This window comes from Magnolia sinica, chromosome 2 (assembly GCF_029962835.1).
Source record: "Magnolia sinica isolate HGM2019 chromosome 2, MsV1, whole genome shotgun sequence".
Taxonomy (NCBI): domain Eukaryota; kingdom Viridiplantae; phylum Streptophyta; class Magnoliopsida; order Magnoliales; family Magnoliaceae; genus Magnolia; species Magnolia sinica.
This window is the reverse complement of record NC_080574.1, coordinates 128,648,029-128,668,598: the sequence shown is the minus strand read 5'-3', so window position 1 is coordinate 128,668,598 and position 20,570 is coordinate 128,648,029. Positions and strand designations below refer to the sequence as shown.

General features: G+C 38.6%; 1 protein-coding gene across 5 annotated transcripts in view; it reads left to right on the top strand.

Moving 5' to 3' along the window:
* LOC131237621 (uncharacterized) overlaps positions 1-20,570 on the top strand; it is a 66,639-nt gene that overhangs the window by 24,018 nt on the left and 22,051 nt on the right. For all 5 annotated transcript variants that reach the window (XR_009167334.1, XM_058235492.1, XM_058235489.1 and 2 more), the window contains 5 exons: positions 6,996-7,071; positions 10,731-10,808; positions 15,002-15,087; positions 16,324-16,397; positions 20,486-20,531. Coding sequence is in view for 4 of the 5 variants with exons in the window: in XM_058235492.1 (XP_058091475.1) it covers positions 6,996-7,071; positions 10,731-10,808; positions 15,002-15,087; positions 16,324-16,397; positions 20,486-20,531 (360 nt within the window). In the remaining variant the exon portion in view is untranslated. The remainder of the gene's footprint in view (positions 1-6,995; positions 7,072-10,730; positions 10,809-15,001; positions 15,088-16,323; positions 16,398-20,485; positions 20,532-20,570) is intronic.

The following is a 20,570-nucleotide window of genomic DNA, read 5'->3' as shown; positions in this document are numbered from 1 at the left end:
CCCAGGTTCAAGCTTTGGAAAGAAAGTTGTATAACCTAAAACTGGAAGAGGGTGCTCCTGTAAACGATCATGTGCTTAAAATATTTGAAATCACTAATGAATTGGAAATGATAGGAGTCGCCAAAGAGGAAGTCATAATAGTGAACGTGGTTGTCACATCTCTTACCTCAAGCAAATACTTCTCTTGGTGCTCCAAGCAAATGCTTTGTCTCGATTGATGTTACATTCTTTGAAGACATTTTCTTTTATTCCTCCAATGGGAAATCTCTTGTTTGTCCTCCTCGGGGAAATCTTCAAAGACTTCTTGCTTACCTATCCTCCTTGGCATTACCTCTCCATCATCTCAGATTCTCATGTCGACTTCTTTCCTGGTGTCCCACTTTTTCAAGAAGATGGTGATCTCAAAATTTATCCTTGACAGAAGTGAAGGGATAATGGTCCTCTTCTCACTGATTCCCCCCCATTCCTCTGCTTCAGAATTGGGTATGAATGCTCAGTTGGATTCTTTAGACCTTCCTATTGCATTGCGTAAAGGACAACGATCATGTACGGATATCCTATTGCTAACTAGCCTCTTTTGCCTTTCTTTCCAATCTTTTTTATTTTATTTTTTTGTCATAGTTTCTTCTAGTGTTTGCAGAGCCCTTACTCTTCTTGAGTGGAAACAAGCTATGCTGGAGGAAATGTAGGCCCTCAAAAAGAAATCAGACTTGGGATATTGTTATGATCCTGCTGGTAAGAAAGCGGTTGGTTGTGAAGTGGGTGTTCACTGTCAAGCATAAACTCGTTGGCATTGTTGAACGTTACAAAGCCGATCTTGTAGCTAAAAGGGTTTATTCAGCCCAAGGTGATGATTTTCACGAGATTTTTGCACCCAATGTTTTAAATATAGATGATATCGGCCGATATAGCCCACAATATTTCTCGTATCCCACCAGTGCGATACGAAACGCACAAGTAGTGGGATATATCCCACATGTTTGATCCGGTGTGCATTTTTTTATATTTTCGATGCTTTTTTTTTCCCCTGTAAATCATGTTAAATTAGTGTCAAATTGTTACAAATCCATGTTTTTTCATGTTTTGTATGAAAAATCATGGATTGGGAGTTTCAACTTTGAGATTTGGAGGAGAAGGACCAAGTTGTGAAAAATTGAAAAAAATTAAAATTTTCCCAATTTCTCGTAAATCGGTTGTAATCTTTGGGTCCAAACATAAGATCAAACATGTATATAACCTGATTTAGTGATTCTTCTTTTGCTTTTTAATGTATTGCTTATGTTTCCACACATCTTTTTATGCTTATAAATTATATAAATAAACTTTGAATATACTTGCATTAATTCAGTTAGACAAAGTATAGATTAGGACCCCATACAAAGAAAACTTATTGTGCACTTGTTTTTTGTAACGTTTTGATTTGTAAGTGTGTATTGATGTCTTCTTTAGCAATAACTGAAATTTTATTGAAAAATTTGACTAATTTCCAATGTTTCCCCATGTTTCCAACAACAGCGATACATTACGCGATACAACCGATATATCCCATGTGATAACCAATACATATCCGTATCCCAAGGGTGCGATATGTAATGTGATATCGATATTTCGAACACTGTTTGCACCAACCACCAAGTTTGAATTCTGTTCGTGTGTTACTCTCCTTGCCAAGCAAATTTTCATGACCCCTTCATCAACTTGATGTAAAGAATATCTTCCTTTATGGGGACCCACATAAGGAAGTGTATGATTCTTGGTTTTCTTACTGCAACTGGAAAGGGGTATGTGTGTAAGCTTTGTAAGCTATTTATGGTCTCAAACAATCCCCACGTGCATGGTTTAAGTGTTTTCATCAAGCACTCTAGAAGTTTGGCTACCCTCCAAGTTGTGCACATCATACCATTTTTTTTTTTTTCAAGTGGGCTATGAGTATCTCCATTGTCATGTCTACGTGGACGATGTCATTATGATAGGAGATGATCATGGTTCTTCCATCTAATCACTAAGTCATTCTTTGGTACAAAATTTGATATTAAAGATCTTGGTTCCATCCACTATTTTTTGGACAATGAAGTTGCTCACTCCAACCGTGGTATTGTCACTTGTCAACAGAAATACACATTATCTTCTTCGAGACAATGGACTTCTTGGTGCTCATCCTGTTAACACTCACATTGAGTAGATTGACCGATTTCAGCTTGGTTGTAGCGATCTTTTACCTTATGTTGGCTTGTATCAACGATTAGTCAATAAACTCATCTATTTGATAATTACCCATTCGAATATTTCTTATGATACGAGCATAGTCAGTCAGTTTATGCATGTTCCACGAATCCATCAATTAGCTGTTGTGTATCAAATCTTGAAGTTTTTCAAAGGCTCATTAGGTTGGGGCATACTCTTTTCCAAGCACTATATTTATGTTGATTCCTACACGGTTGCCGATTGGGTTGGCTCTCCTTTCAATCACTAGTTGATTTTCGGGTTTTGTATTTTAGTTGGTAGCAATCTAGCGACATGGAAAATTAAAAAATAGTTTGTTATGACATGCTCTGGTGTGGAAGCTGATACCGGGCTATAGCTCATGGCATTTGTGAACTTTTGTGGTTGAAGACCTTATTGACTGAATTGGGCCTTCCAGTTTACCTTCCTACTAGTCATATATCCTGAAACCCAATTTACCACGAGCATACCAAGCACACTATGGTTGATTGTCATTTTATCCGTGAAAAGGTGGCCTTGAAGGATGCTCAAATGTCATATCAAAAGTTTGATGATCAACTAGCCGATTTTTTAACTAAGGCTACTGGTCGTTGTCACGTGCTTTATTTATGTTCTAAATGGGCATGATTAATATCCATTCTTTAACTTGAGGGGGGAGTGTAAGGAAATATGTGTGTATGGGTTATCTTTTTCTGTAATCTTTTAGAGTACCATATTTATGTTTCATAATAATATAAGAGCATTAGCCCTTGTGATCTAACACAAGTTGATTTTGACCTAAACTCTCTTTCTACTAATTGTGGAACTAATGTTTTGTGTAGTATAATTTTATACTATGGTTGGACTACTATGCATGATAATTACTATTAGAAAGACTTTATGGACTTTCACGAGAGGACCAGTATGACTTCTTAATTTTCTTGGTTGTTGCAGTAAAGTCCCCTTCGACAAGTATGCTTAAGGCTATTGAGCACGATTGGTTTTTGGGAAAGTGGGAGATTGGAATTGCGCTTTGGAAAAAAAACGTGAATCTTACCCATTGAAGACACGGATGGTATCCGATTATATTGATGATCTTGACCATTGATCGTCATGACCATGGGTCTTAGATGGACATTAATTATGCCATAGTTAATGTGTGGGAGTATAATAAATGTATGTAAATCGGGATTAAAAGAGAGATTCCTTTGGTTGTCCTTGGGAACTTGAGATTGGACACAACGGTCACTGGCCAAGGGAGATTTGTGGGCCATGGATCTTAGTACCCTATTATACCATTATTGCGTAGCAGTTATAGGACAAACTTATGGTTATTACTTTATATGCGGCCATCTCGTGTGGGGGGAGTGATGACGAGTCGGGATGAATGATGCAGGACACATGATTTAATGCTAGCATGCAACATGGAGATTATGAAAGAGTCCATAAAGTAATTCAATTAATAAAATATGCTAACCTACCAAGTAATTAAGAGTAAACAATAGAAATAAAATATGATTTAACCTAAATCACATGCCCGTATGCTAAGAAATCACATAAATCAATTAAAACTAAGACTGATGGAAGGATAGAACTTCCAATTTAGCATAGGCACGTTCCACACCCAATGAACTAATTTGTAGGTTTTATGATTGGGGTTATGCAAGGGGAAAATCTGAAATTAGGAAAATTAGGGTTCATGGGAATTGGGGATTTTGGAATTAGCCTTTTTTTAAAAAATAAAATAAAATTGGGGAAAATAGGAAATTGAAGATATAGGGTTTAGAAGGTTGTACTGGGAAGGAAAAGAGGAAGACAAGAGAAGAAGAAGAATACCTTGGGGAATCCACCACCGAACAAGTTTGTACCCTTCCACAATTTAATTGGAAGGGAGCAATGAGGAAAATTCCTTCACACAAGAGAGCTTCTCTCTTCTTTTTTTCTTCTCAAATCTCTATTAGGGTTGGAACTCCACCCTCCCTGTGCTTTTATAATTAAAAATTCGTAATTAAAATCCAACATAATTACAACTATGCCACTCACTTAAGTAAAGTGGCCCATCATACAAAATAAGAAAACTAAAACATATATTATCAATCTCAACCATCAAATAACTCATAAAAATAACAAAAAACATAGAAAAAGCAAGATCAGAGTCCAAGGGGCCCAGATCTAAAAGATCTGGTGGCCAGATGGCCTGATCAACAAGATCCAATGGTCGAATCGACACGAAATAGAAATCCTATGACTAAAATGATCTCCTAAGCATCTCATATGCATATCATCCCAAGGTGGGGTCTTCTTGATGCACGTTCAATGCATGTGGGGTCTTCAAAATGGCTCGGCGGGCCCCATTTGGAACTCGTCACCCATTCATAAAGAAAGCTGCGCTGATGTGAGTGGTCGTCTCCGTTTCTGGTACATCCGAGTAGGTCTTCTGATGCCCCATCAATGAAATGTCTCCAACATCGGGCATTACAACGAGTCGGTGTGCCTTTGCCCTACCCCACATACGAGTGTGAGTGTGCCATGGATGTAGGCTCTTGGGTTGGACCTGTTTGGCACTTGCATAGGTGGGTCAAGGTCATGTCTCTAGACTAGGAGATCCATTATGCTTGGATTATGATCGACTTGAGGATGTACTACCTTTGATTAATCCTTGGATCTGAGGACGTGTGGGGAATCCATGTCTTGATTTTATGTGCTTTGGGTTATGGATCAAGGTAGTGGATTGTGAATCCACCACATGCTTTATGAGGTTGTCATGTGGCCAACAAAAGTCAGTGTAGCTTGGGTGCATCCATTAAGGTCCGTTGAGACCCCACACGGGCCAACAGGGGATCCACTAGTTTCCTAGTAACTCACTTTTGACTTAGATATTGGAGATAAGATGTTCATCAAGTGGTTTTTCTACTAGTCTAAGTACTCAAAAGGTTTTAAAATGTTTTACAAATGTTTTCAAGCATTAAGCTTTTGTTTTAATTGTTAAAATAGTTTTGATTGCACTTGATGATGATGATTTGATGGCTTAGATATGATGTGGTCCACCACTTGGTCTGTATGGATATTGGGTCAATGGTGGATGGCCATGATAATGAAAGGATTATATCAATTTAGATATATGGGATAAGGCAAGATTATATACTTCCAATGTTGTGGGGCATATGGAAAACTATAGGGTGGTATAGTACCATAATTGATCTCAAACCCTAATTCCCCTTTATGTATAGATCCTATCCTAGAGGGAGAGGAGTCCTAGAAATTAGAGAGAGAGAGCCTTGAATGTCCCTCATTTGAGCATCACCTAGAGAGAGAGAGAGAGAGAGAGAGAGAGAGAGAGAGAGAGAGAGATATCAGGGGATGGCTCTAGCATTTCCCTTTGCCCTATCCCAAGGGTTGATGTGTGGCTCCCGTCTAGATTAGGGGAGACCTTCTAGTTTAAAAAACGCCACCACCAATTTGACGGTTCATCAACATCATTATTCAGGTAAATCTTAGCTGTAGGATTTGATTGTTTCTTTTATAGAAATTTGAGAATATCTTAATGAAATCTTAAAAAAAAAAAAGAATATCTTAATGGGAATCTGTAGGGTTATAAAAACTAAATTTTCCTCTGCATTTTGAAAATCCCAACAAAAGATCTATGAATCATAGTAGAGACCTATTCTCACATGACATGATAATCATTGGAAATGTATTGTAAGGTTGAATGCCCTGTTCAACTCGCTTTGATGGTGGGACATGGGACCGAGATATTTATCACAAATTAGCCACTTGCTCTAAAAGCTCGAATTGATAGAGAGTGGCGAATCAATCCCTTTATCTCATAGCCTAGGCCACACATCTCATGGGTTAGGATGTTGGCCGAACTCTCCTCGTGGGCCCGCCTCACATGAGCCGCCCGCCTCACATGAGCCACCCGCCTCACACGTGCTGCCCACCACGAGTGTGTCCCCGCATCCCACAGGCTACCCCACTCGAGCCCGGTGTGAAAATGCCCCTGCATTAATCACCCCCGATGAGGAGTCTCGAACACGAGACCTCCCGCTCTGATGCAACTATGATGCAAGACAACTAGCCACTTGCTCTAAAAGCTCAAACTGATAGAGAGTGGCGAATCAATCCCTTTATCTGATAGCCCAGGCCCCGCATCCTATGGATTAGGACGGCTGAACTGGCCCGCCTCACATGAGCCACCCATCTCACACGGGCCGCCCACCCCGATTGTGTCCCCGCATCCCACAGGCTACCCCACTCGAGTCCAGTGTAAAAATGCCCCTGCATTTGTTGTATTACTGGTGCATCTATCTTTCTTCCCTTCATAGGTTGGATCTGTAATTGCAAATCGGGCACACAACAAGCCTGTAACCACATGTACTTTTGCTTAGTTGCACTTGTGCTTCAATGTGAGTCATCCCTGCTAGGGCTTAGAGGTGAGCGTCAAGGCATGATGTTGGCCTTCAACTCTTTGAAAATTTCCAAGAGCCTGTGTTCTGGTTTGACCATCAAAACATTAAGAAATGTATGGCTCCTTTTTTTCCCTTTTTATTTTTATTTATTTATTCCAATTTGGCATCCTACCCTCTCATTTTTGTTCAGTGGATGGTTGATGTTCTGGATTTTCATTGTTTTGTTCTTTATACATATAAATACATAGAGACACGACAATAAGAAATGCCTCACGGATTTACTTAGAGAATCTTTTGTCGTTCCCTGTGCTTTTTTTTTTTTTTAATATTAATCTTCTTTTAATGTTTCTGTTGCATCTAAGATTAATTCTTTTATGCAATCAGCTTATGGAAATTGTTGCAGCATTGCCAAGAAAGTTAGTGGTCTTTGTTACTCATCATCACTTTGATCATGTTGATGGTAAGTTTTGGCATGAGGTCATTGGCTACTTAACTTGGTTAGACATTTACTCTTTGAATATTTTGGCAGAATGGATGGTTATTCTAATGATTGTTTGGGGTGGCATGGAAATGAAAAACCACATTCCATACGTTATCGTTTTTCTACTTTTCTGCCCCAAATCAATATTTGCAATTGCTGCTGATACTGCAGAAACCACATTGGGTTTGATATCATTTATTTATTTATTTTTTATGACTTTTCTGCCCCAAATCAATACTGGCAGTCGCCGATGACATTGATTTGGGGTGGAAACAGTCTGAAGTGAAGTTTCATCAAGGTATTCAATAACGGTAATGGTGGCTGTAACAGCCACCACTGTTACCATTACAATATGGGCTACAATGGTCGATATGGCCCTTCTTTTTTTTTTTTTTTTGTGGGGGGGGGGTGTGGACCCGTCGTTATGTAACCATTTTTTAATACCTTGATCTCCATTAATATAGATTTTGGTGGAAACATTCTGAAATGAAATGCTCCACATAATATGGTTTTCAACTTCTGCACTCTGCAAGTGCATAGCAGAATGGATAGCCATTCTCTCTGCCAAAATCTTCATACTTGTTCTGATTTGTGGTGCATCCTAATTTACCTGTATTCTTGTATATGTTTTTGAAGTTTTGAACTTGCACTTCAAATCGTTGCCCCATGTCTTTTTTGTTGGCAGTACATGAAGATATTGACAGAATCATAAAGTAAGACATAATCTATACTACCATATGAAAGCAAATATACCTTATTTGTTTTAGAACTTTTACATACCCTAAATACCGTTGTTATTAATTGATAAGAAGTTCCCACGTATCCAGCTGCATTACCGAGATATTTTCTGGATGCGGATTTCTGTTGCTGAAGGGGATTCCTGCAGCCGTAGGCTGTGTGGCCTACCTGATGTATGCGTTATATCCACTTCATTCATCCATTTCACTGGCTCATTTTAGGAAATGAACCCAAACATGAGGCAGATCCAAAGCTCACGTGAACCACACCACAGGAAACAGTGGGGACAAAGATGCCCACCGTTGTACTGGAAAGGAGATGGACACCATTAGAACAATTCGAAAGGGGATGAACACCATTAGAACTATTTTGTATTTGCCATCCAATCCACTCAGAAGATGCAAAGATGAGCCCCATCAAGATGCGTGATACCCAAAAATCAGTCCAACACTCCCAACTTCCAAAACTTAGACGGGCCACAACATGTGATGTAAGAGGGTTTAGTCATTGTTTTACATGGTATGGCTCATCTGAGTGATCATCTTTATTTTTGGGTTACAAGGAGAACATGAGGGGGTGCATGTGATGGATCGATTAGATAGCATTCACACATCACAGGTGGATTTGCAGAGTGCGTTGTGAAATAAGCTTATTCTACAAATGTCATGGAGGAGATGGACTCTTACTAATGCAGGTTTTGATAAGATATGGTACCCCCTTACCACAATATTGTTCAGCAGCCGGTCTCCACCCCATATTGCATCCTTAGATTAATCTTAATTGTTCATGTTTTCATTACTACGTATAGAAGGTATGACCTTACAAGTTACAATCATGCTTCATTGATGATCCTAGCCTTTAAATCTTCGATTTGAATATGAGCCATTAAAACTTACTTTCCAATGTTCCTTGTTCATCTTCCTGCACAATCACCCCATCAACAGAAGTTCTTATGTTGTCCCTTTTAGCATAGCATGCAGAACTTGAGTGGTTCAAATCATCATTTAAGATGCAATACATAGGTGGAAACTGGTCACTGTGGATAGGGCTATCAATGGGCCAGGCCGAGCTCTGTCCAAGCCCAGCCTGTAATTCTGAACCTAAGCCCAAACCCAGCCCGGGCTCATGATGGGCTGAAATAGTTCAGCCCGAGTCCGGTTTGGGACATTGACACAAAGCCCAACTTGAGTCCGCCTGAGCCCAAGCCCTGAATATCTCTGTGGATAAATGATATTTTTCTGTTCCTCATGTGTGAGAGAGAGGGGGAGAATGAAAGAAAAGGAAGAAAATTAGGTTTAGAAAAGACCTATCGGGCTGGGCTGGGTTTATGGGCTTTTGGAGATCTAAGCCCGAGTTCGGCCTGATTTACAATTGGGCTCCTGATATAATCCGAGCCTGACCTTCGGGCCTGATACACCACCCCAAACCTGGCCCAATATGGGCCAAGCCCGAAGGCCCATCAGGACTACCCGGCCCATTGACAGCCCTACTGTGGAGGAGATTATCAGGGCATGGTCCTTCTACGGCGGATAACATCAGACCATTCATTTGGATTTATTAACCATGGACCAATTTCTACAGCTTGAAAACACGAGCATAATGTGCATATCCTTGGCTCAGTCGCTGACTACAGTGAACTTCACCACCCTTTGTAGCTCATCCATGGATGGACATTCGGCACGCAGGTACTTCAACTTAGTTGGCTCAGATTGCATGTCCCATTGTGAATCGAGCATAATTAAATAATATTTGACCTGATGATTCTAACCATATAATTGTTGGCCGTTGAATGGAGGGTTAAAAATGAAAGAGTCAATGGTCCAAATTAATGAGAAAAATCAGATGCCTAAGATCATAAGAACTTTACTATTTTGTGCTATGCTGCATGCACATGATCTTTAAGTGTATGCCAGGTGCATGTTAATTAGCCATCACAAGTTTAAAAGTGGTGGTGGTTTGCTATCACCATGATTCTTATGGGTCATGGATTTACAGAATATATTTGATCGACTTTAGTATCTGATACATGGCATCGTGGTTGCTCCTCCAGTACAACTGGCACATATTTCCCTCCAAATGGTGGATCCCATTGTGAATGGAGCATATCTAATGATTCTAACGATAGAATTAATGGATGTTGGATGAAACATGCCTCATGAGTGGTTCAGCTTGATTTTGTTTCCAACTATTTTAAAGGAAAAGATTCAAAAGATCAAAGGGCTTAAATATCTTAATCAAAGCCCGTTTAGATGCACTCTTGCAAAATGGGGTTTTAAGCCTGCTTCTTTGGTCAGCTTGTTGAGTAGGTGTATTTTTTTTTTATTTGTTTGTTTTGTGCCCAGCGAGACAGGTTTGCAATAGTGCATTCAAACACACAATGTAAACTGGTGTTTGGCTCAAAATGATAGCGTCAAAAGCCCCTTTTGAGCATGTGTCCAAAGTTCACACAAGCCCTAAGAGTCTTTATTCTTTGGCTATCCCCATTCTAGAGTAGGCCCATCATATGAACAGTTAAGATTATTGGAAGAAGACTCCAAATCCACTGAAAGATGACTGATATTTTCTACTGCAATATGTAGGGATGTATTCTAGTATATCTCTGCTCATAGAATTAGGCAGGCTGCTTATCAAGCGGGACCTACAACTTAGGCTCTTCCATGTGCAACACGTGCATTTTACTAGTTTTTATGAAAGAGGGCATTCCTTAAATACAGAGATGAATATGAAAGTAAATTCCCATTTCATTTTCCTTAAGTTTCCTAAAAGTTCCCTAACATGCTTTTAAAAAATTAATAATCTCAGAGTTGGATTTTGTCCTGAAGTTGGATCTGTGTGGTTTATGCATTAAAAATATTTATTTTGTACTGGCTGTAATTTGCTTTTCTATTGCTTGATTTCAGGTCTTTCAATTGTTCAAAAGTGCAATCCTGATGCTACGCTGTTAGCACATGAGAATACCATGCGTCGCATTGGAAAAGGTTTCCCCTTGTCCTTGTTTAAAGATTTATGATGGGATTGTCTTTACATTTTTAGTTTGTGGAGTACATACTGAATAGAAACTGCATTTTCAAAACTCTCACCACCTTTTAGAATGAGAATGAAAGTTTTTGGTTTCAGATTTTCCTTTGGTGACTAAGACAATGGACTTACTTCTGAAATCAGATTACAGTGTATACATTCACTGCATTAATGGAAGAAAATTTAAATTGACAAAATTTTGACACTTATAGGGTTTAATGAGTTGTGGAGGGCCAATTGATATGAAACTTATCTGCTCTTTTTACATTATTATAAAAAATAAAATAAATCTTATAGCAATGTTGAGATCTTCGTTCTATTCCGATCTTACCCACCAAAAAGAGAGTTCACTTGATTGAAATAAATTCAAACAATAAGATGGGGTGGTGGAATTATGCCATTCATTTGTATTTTTTGGTTGGTTGTCCACTTTGACTAAATATGCATGTTGTTCTCCAAATTCAAGTCGACCATAACAAGAATCAAGTGCTTATTTATGCACAATAGTCGCTAGACCAACGTCTAAAGTTATTTGTTACTTCCAAGATGTGAAAGGAATTGGTTCATCTTGTTACCAATGCTATAATGGTAAACCATGTTTCATAAAAAAAAATGTTTTGGGTATCATCTGTATTCTTATTTTTTAATAACATCCATCATGATAACATTAATCATGATGAATGTTATTTAAAAAAAAATCATTCATCATCATTAAAGCCTTATCCCACCTAATTTGGGTCATCTACATGAATCTTGTTATGGCATTCCACGCTATCATGGATCATATCGTCAGCTAAAAGTCCTCAAGTCTATTCTTACTACACCTACATCCTTTTATGGCTTCCTCATTTTCTTTTAGAGCCTTCAACTTGAACTGACTCACTTCTTCCAACTAGTGCAGTTCTTGGTCCTTGTTGCACATAGTCAAATGATCTAACTCTATTTTCCCTCATCTTATTACCTATTGGTGCTACTCCTAAGTTCCCTTGAATGCGTTATTTCTTAATTCTATCCTTGTCTTGCCACTCATCCATATCAACACCCTCATTCCCACTATGCTCATCCTATAAGCATGTTGTTCCTTGGCTGCCCAATATTCTGTTCCATAAAGCATGGCAGGTCTTATAGCTATCCTGTAAAATTTTTCCTTCAATTTCATAGGTAGGTGGAGATCATATCAAAGTACTAAAAAGGCACATTTCCATTTCATCCACTTAGCTCTAATTTTATGAGTAACATCATTCTAAATCTTTGCTCTCTTGAATTATTGACCTAAGACATAAAAAATGGTTATTTTGGGGCACCTCTTAGTCAACAAGCTTAACTTATTCCTTGTTTTCACTCTTACTGTTACTCAATTGCATGTACTTTTTTTTTTGTCTGACTAATTTTAAGACATTTAAATTTTAAAGCATCCCTCTGAAGGTCTAAATCTCTTAGTCAACATTGTTCTAAATCTCTTCGCTCTCTTGAATTATTGACCTAAGATATGAAAAATGGTTATTTTGTAGCACCTCTTAGTCAACAATCTTAACTTATTCCTTGTTTTCACTCCTATTGTTACTCAATTGCATATACTTTGTTTTTGTCTGACTAATTTTAAAACGTTTAGATTTTAAAGCATCCCTCCGAAGTTCTAGCTTTGTGTTTATCCCCTCTCTCGTCTTGTCAATCAAAACTATGTCATCTGCAAATAATAAACACCATGAGATCTCTTCATTTAAATGCATTGTTAACTTGTCCATAACCAATGCAGAAAGGAACAGGTTTAATGTCGACCCTTATTGCCAGCCCACAATAATTGGAAACTTGTCTCTCCTCTAGTAGTCCTCTTATTCATTACCGCTCCCTCATAAACATACTTAATGATGTCAATATATTCTCTTGAAACTCCTTTCTTTCCCAACACCCACTAGATTAACTCTCTAGGGATCCTATCATGTGCGTTCTCTAAGTCAATAAAGACCATGTAGAGATCCTTATTCTCCCTATATTTCTCCATCAGTTGTCTAAGAACGAAAATAGCCTCCGTGGTCTACCTTCCTGGCATGAAACTAGACTGATTCTCTGATGCACTTGTTGTATGCCTTAATCTTTGCTCAATCATTCTCTTCCAAAGTTTCGAACTTTGACTCGTAAGTTTAATTCCACGATAATTAGCGTAGCTTTGTATGTCTCATTTATTGTATAAATAGGTAACATGGTACTTTTCATTCATTCGTCTGGTGTTTTCTTTGGTCTTACAATCTTGTTGAACAACTTTGTCAACCAAAATAAACCAGTATATGCTGTGCACTTCCAAGCCTCTATAGGTATACCATTTGGTTGGACGGTCTTTCCTTCATCTTTCTCAAAGCTTCTTTCACCTTTGGTATTGTAATCCTACAAAAGTATCTATTGCCTCTAGCTTCATTTGAGTGGATGGTTTCTTCTATACCTAAGCTCTCAAAGTGGTTGTCATGTAATAAGTTCTGGAAATAACTTCTCCACTTCTCATTGATCTCATCGTCCTTAACCAATATCCTCTGGTCATTGCCCTTATTGCATCCAACACAATAAGTTCCTACCTTTTATGTTTCTCAATTTTGCAAGTGTGAAAATGTCTTTCTCACCTTCTCTTGTCCCCAATCTTTTGCAGAGATTATCATAATCCTTAAGTTTAGCCTCATTCACTACTTTCTTAGTATTCTTTTTGGCATTTCTATATTGTTCTAAAATTTCCTCATTTCTAGTCCCTTGCTAGGTTTTGAAAGATGGATATTTCTCACTAATAGCATTTTGTACATCGTCATTCCATCACCAAGTTTCCTTATATGGTTGACTTTTCCCTCTAGGTACTCGTAAAACATCTTTAGCCACTCTCCTATTGCACTCAACCATCTTATTCACATATCATTATTTTATTCCTTGACATTCCTCTTTTCTTCTTCTACCAATTTATTAATGAATAACTGATGCAGGACAATTAACCACTTGCTCTAAAAGCTTGAACTGATAGAGCACGTTGAATTAATCCCTTTATCTCATAGCCCAGGCCCCACATCTCATGGGTTAGGACTTCGACCGAACCCCCCTCGTGGGCCCCAAATCACATGGGTATTGCCTCACACGGGTGGGGCCCACCTCACATGAGCCACCCGCCTCACATGGGCCGCCTACCTCGAGTGTGCCCTTGCATCCCACAGGCAACCCCCCCTCGAGCCTGGTGTGAAAATGCCCCTGCATTAATCACCCTCGGTGAGGAGTCTCGAATACGAGACCTCTCGCTCTGTACCACTTTGATGCAGCACAATTAACCACTCGCTCTAAAAGCTCGAATTGATAGAGCATGACGAATTAATCCTTTTATCTCATAACCCAGGCCCCACATCTCATGGGTCAGGACCTTGGCCGAACCCACCTCATGGGCCCCAAATCACATGGGTACTGCCTCACATGAGCCACCCACCTCACACGGGTGGGACCCACATTGCACGAGCCACCCGCCTCACACGGGCCGCCCACCTCGAGTGTGCCCTTGCATCCCACAAGCAACCCCCCTCGAGTCCGGTGTGAAAATGCCCCCACATTAATAACATTGTTTTCTTCGCTTTTAAATTCCACCAACTTACTTTTGGACACCTATTAATTTCAGTCCCTTTCTTCCATCTCTTTATGTAAACATCCATAACCATTGACTTATGTTGCGCAATCATTCTCTCTTGGTGTAACCTTGCAGTAATTGATTGTTTTGTCTTTGTAAGTAGAAAAAAATAATAATCTGGCTTGTATATAATCTACTCTTGAAAGCTATTAAATATTCATTTATCTTTTTAAAATGTGTTTGATAGAGCTAGATTGTATGACATAGCAAAAGTAAGGATAGCATCCCCATCTCATTCCTTCTCCCAAAATCATATCTTCAATGCAATCTGTTATATCCTCTACTTTCTTTTCCTACACGACCATTTAAGTCTTGTACTACAAGTATCCTCTCTTCATTCGGAATTCCTTCCATTATTCCATCCTTAGTCTCCTAGAATTGTCTCTTGATTCTATCCTCAAACCTTACCTATTTAAATATATCATATTTCATGTTTTTAGTCAATAAAGATATGTTTAAAATCGATTTTTTTATTTTTTATTTTTATTATTATTATTTTTTTTGCGACAGATGATTGGTCTCGCAGTCACATTCCAATTTCTGGAGGTGAAGTTATTTGCATTGGCGGTCAGAGACTGGAAGTCATTTCTGCTCTGGTATCACAATTTTCATGTTCTTATTTTCCCTATGACATTTCTAAAGCTCTTGTTGAAGTATAATTTGGAAGATTTTGATGTGGGCTTTATGTTGTCCAATATTTTGTTCTCCCTGAAAGAGGATGGATGTATTCTCCTTCTGTGATGTTAGATGTGTAATTTAATTTGGAATAGATGAGAGAATGCCTGGTAAACAAAACAAATGAAAGCCAAAGATATTACAATAGAGAGTAACAAGACATGAAATATTCATGTTATGTGAACATCGCTATCTGCACAGACATTTATACGAGATGTTTGACATGGATTTGCATGAATGACGTCTGGATTTTCATCATCATAGTCCTGTCCCAACTACTTGGGTTCACTTTATGACTCAAAATATGATATTCATATGTGCCATACGTGTCTTGGCATATTTCATACGATATATGAAATTGATTACATAAATAGAACCGCCTAATTAACGCACTGGGAAAATGGGCGTCTGCGGTTTTACATTTCAGTGTACAATATGGAGCTAGTTTTGAAGTGTCGAAGTAACACAATGGTCTGTGGCTTGAAATTTTAATTTCTCTATGAAGTATGGCCCTATTAGTGAATACACGTCCCTGTGTAACCTATTATTCTAGATTTACCTATGGGTCCCAGATATCTTAATTCTTAGAGGGTTTTGATTTTCTGGGTTTCTTTTGATTTTGATACAACAATGTTCTGATAGTCATGCCTTTTTTATTCATTAGGAATTATATGATCCATTGCACAAGGGTCCTTGGTTTGTACAAGTGGATCCATCGAGACCATTGATCAGATGGGTCCCAGTGGATTAATTGTGCCACAAAAATATCCTCAATGAGACAAATCGACCCTTTTGATTGGTGATCTGCAGATTGATGGTCAAGAAGTGAAATACAACAAGTCCACATTCAACTAAAAAAGGGCAAAGGTTAGCTGGTTAGTATCTTCCAGTCTTCGAGATTTTTAGTGCATAGTCCAATTGACATGGGATCCCATCACATCAGCTATTTGGATCACTGAACCACGGGTCCACTTGCACAAACCGGAAACCAGATGCTATGCATAGCCTCGGGTTGAGGATCATATAGTGCCTTGTAAGGATCATATAATGCCTCATTCATATGATGCTATGCTATTCATATCTGTCTGATGCCCATATTTCGGGATGATGATTTACTACTGCTGAAATCTGATTAGAGGTTCCCCATAACATATCAGGGACATACGGATGGTCACATGGCTTTGCTTCACATTAGCACACAGTCGCTGATTGTGGGGGACCATTGTGTGGGGTAAGATTCTCTTTCTGTAGAAATTATATTAAAGAGCAGTCATTATTCTTACTTTTCAAAAGAAAAAAAAAAGAGAGAAAGAAAGGGAAAAAGGGCCAATTGATCTAGTTCTGCATAGATGTGGCAATGAAATGTAAGTGGTCCTCTTGTATCAAGTAATGACTCCATCTGGAGCTGACGAACTCAAGATTAAAAAGGACTTTGGGAATTCATTCATAGTGAAGCAATAGCAAATAATGCATGCATGCTCCAAGTCTTATTTAATATTCACTGAGCAATTCTCAGGTTCTAATGGATCAGGATGTGAACAGTGTCCTTTGCCTAAAGGGAACCAACATAGATGTGATATTTAACTTGGTAATGATTCTATCTGGATATAATGAACTCAAGGTAGAAAAAGCACTTTAGGTAACTTATTCATATTGAAATATTACCTAATCTCTCTCTCTCTCTCTCTCTCTCTCTGGTGGATGATACAATTTCTCTCTCTCTCTCTCTCTGGTGGATGATACAATTGCAAATCAATGTGAACAGTGTCCTAACAAACTTATTCCGTAGAAGTGGGCTCCGTGGTCCTATGATCCAGACCATTGATCTGATGGGTGCAGCTTCCAATGGAGGGATGCACTAAAAATCTTCCAGTTTGAAAGTCCGTAGTCATCCAATATTTGACCTTATTTCTGACTGCTGCAGTTGTATCCCCTAATCCTGTCTATCTCTATGCTACTGATTAAACGGTCAGGATCTTCCAATGTGGAGGATATTTGAGGAATCTCCCATTTAAATATCAGTCTGGAATATAGTGGACCCCCTAATCTGAAAGTATAATATGAACAATATTGAGTGGGGTCAGGCTCTTCCGTTCTTGATAGATAAATTGCAAATTTAGACAAGGCAGCTGCACATGCATTCATGTCAAGTTAGATGTTCTCAGCCGACACTATCTATTGATCTTCATAAGCATTAAGCTGGGCCTGGCAATTGCAGAGTAGTTGCTGGCTTGCAGCATGCCCCAACCAGGGACTTTCTGATTTTCCAAGGACTGGATAGTTAGAAGAGAGTCTCCCTCAATTTCACGGTGGTGAATGTGTAAGTTGACTGTGATTAATGCCCAACAGAGAGCAGTGCATTCCACCACATTTGAGCAGCAGCAATGTAACTTTTTTGGAATATGCAGCTAAGCATCTTCCAAAAGAGCCCTGAACTCCTCCCAAGCTAGTAACCAGAGGATTGCTACAAGTTGATCTGTTGAAGTTAAGTTTGAAAAATCCTGGTTTTGGAAGCACCTGTTTTGCCAGTATGGAAATTGGATTCAGCAGGGAATATACGCTTTGTTGACAGTGGGTGAGTATTCTGCCTTCTCGATAAGAGAACTTTCTTAAGATTTATCAAGTTACAGAATTCTGATACATCTCTTTGGATGCTCTCCAAAAGACATAAGGGAGTGAGCTAGAGTTGCATAAGATTCAGTGATTTCGCTCCAGCCAGATATTCCATAAAGAGTAGGGAAACAAAATCTTCTTGAATATCTATGCATATCCGTTTCCAATGTTAGTCACATTCCTGGCAATAAAGGTATCTGACACCGAGAGGCCAGTAGTGAAGGTTACTGGATAAAAGGTTAAAACCAGGGAAGCTAAATGTTGGAAGAGAAAGGGCAAGTTAGAAGCAAGTGAGTTTTTTGGGTTGGGACTGGCAAAGAGGATAGAGAGGAGAAAATGGAATACTTTTTTCATGCTATTCCTTTGTTAAAGCATGATAATGGAGGGCTAACCATGATCAGAAGAGAACTTTGGGGAAGCAGGGTAGTGCCAAACTTGTTTCCAGATATTAGGATTGGAATCAGTTGGAGGTTGGGGTGGGGTTTGATCGAGAAGATGGGGCCCATATCCTGATGCAAATGGGGCTCATATCCTGCAATCATCTTGTGTGGATATATCAATGGGGAGTTTGAGTAATAGTTTCCTGAATTTATTAGTTTTTTGTTTGGATTAATGAGGAAGGCGATTGTGGATGTAGTCAAAGAGGATAGATGCAGGATGAAAGGGGATAACGGACACCATCAATCTATCCAGATGTCCAATTTGTCGCCTGATTCAGTTAGCCCAAATGATCTTTTTTCTAATAACTGCCCTTGTGAAAAGAAAATGAAACTTTCCAAATGGCAAAAGTATTGACAGGTGATGAAGCATTAAAGCAGTCTTTGCTAGAACAATAGTGGTCCAGAGCAAGATATTTTGTATCGATAATGGTGGCCATAACGGTTAGCACCGTTACCGATACAGGTATCGGTCGTAATGGCCAATATGGGAGTGTAACGACCGTTATGACCCCCGTAATGGTTCAATTTTTTTATTTTTTATTTTTGCCTGAAAATTTCTTTTAAAAAAAAATCTAGAAAATCTAGAATAATGTAAATATTCCAAATCTATATTCATTTTTTTTTTTGAACATGTTTATGGTAACGTAACAGTCCACTCTTTGGTGAGAGTGTTGTATTAGGTTGTCTGATGAATTTATAAACATGGTTATGTGTCTCTAATATTTACACATCGCAATCAACCCTTAGAATTAGAAATAAGAAAAAAATGCACACATACCACTTTTTCCGATTTTTTGAAAACATGACCTTTGGAGCTTTTATTTATCCAAATGGCTTCAATCTACTATTTTAATCCTCAAAACTATAGTATGAACGGTTGAAATTTGCTGTAGAATAATGTAGGAAAGTCTTGGAATGAGAAAAATGAAAAAAAATGAGGGAAAAAAAATGAATTTACGTAGAAAAAAGAAGTGGTTTTTTTTTCCACCATTATAGGGGTAATGATCGTTATGCTCCGTAATGGCCGTTACGACCCCTGTAACAGCCAATATAGTCACAAAAAACCAACTGTCCCATTTCACTTCTATATTGCGTAACGGTCATAGCTATTACCTATAGATATCGGCCTTTACGATCGTATTGTAACAAATACAGAACACCTTGATCCAAAGGTTGTTATTACATTGTGATACTTCCATCCAAACTTCATTAAGAAAGCTTGGTTCACAAGCCTAAGGGATCTGATACCCAGGTCACCAGTGAGACTAGCTTACAAGAATCAGAGTATGTTTTTTATGGCTGGATGGAAAGGAATTCCCCAGGATGTTCCTCTGGCATTACTCGATTACCTCAATAACCTTCACTGTCAAAGTGTATATGAACATCTAATGGTTTCAGATGGCTGATGTAACCGTCTTGATGAGAATTAATCTAGCAGGTGGGGATGGAGAATTAGCTTTCCATCAGTAAGGCAAGGCAACTTGATCCACCAGAGACTGACCGTCCTTCTTGGAATGATTTTTAAGCTTGATGGAAGACCTAGATATTTCAGTCTTTTAGTTCCTTATCTGATTCCAAGCATCTGATGCATCATTTGCAGGAATGATGGGATCCTGGGATGAGTATTTTTGAGTACACAGATGATTTTGAAAAGTGTTTTGTTTGTTTGTTTGTTTGGCTTCAAACATTAAGTATCAAGAATATTCCTAATACTCTGGCATGTCAGGATGGAGTTATGTGCAAAGAGTAAGACATCTTCGTAAAAAAGAAGACGTGATAAATTGGGACCTGCTCTTGAGATTTTGATGGGTTCCAATAATCCTGACTAGACAGAATGTTGCAGATAGGTGGATAGGGCCTCAGGTCATAATAAAAAGATACAGTGTTAATGGGTCACCTTACCTGATTCTATGGGCCATCTTGATCATTCCCAAAGGGCTTCCAATTATGAGGGCTGAAATGGATGCCGTAGTGCAACATTCCATGATTAATTGAATCCACCATTTACAAGACCCCATTCACGTCCTGAGGAAAATAACTGGATTAAAGAATGCTTCATCTTAAATGACAAGAGTGCAGATAATCAGTGACTCATGAATTCGTTTATAATGATTGTGGGCAATATGTGTTAGTCTCCTAGTCAGGATCTAATTCTTATTTGCAATGGAAGTCCTTGTGTGTGCACGTGCGTATGTGTGGTGATTACCTTTTTTTTTTGCCCCCTAGAAACTTCTCCTCTGAAATCTTATTGTGGTTTTGTTTTCAGTCAGGGGAGTGCCGTCCTAGACATTAATTCTGGTGGAAATATGAAGGTAAATGTTTCTTTTTTTTTTTTTTTTTTTTTGAGATTT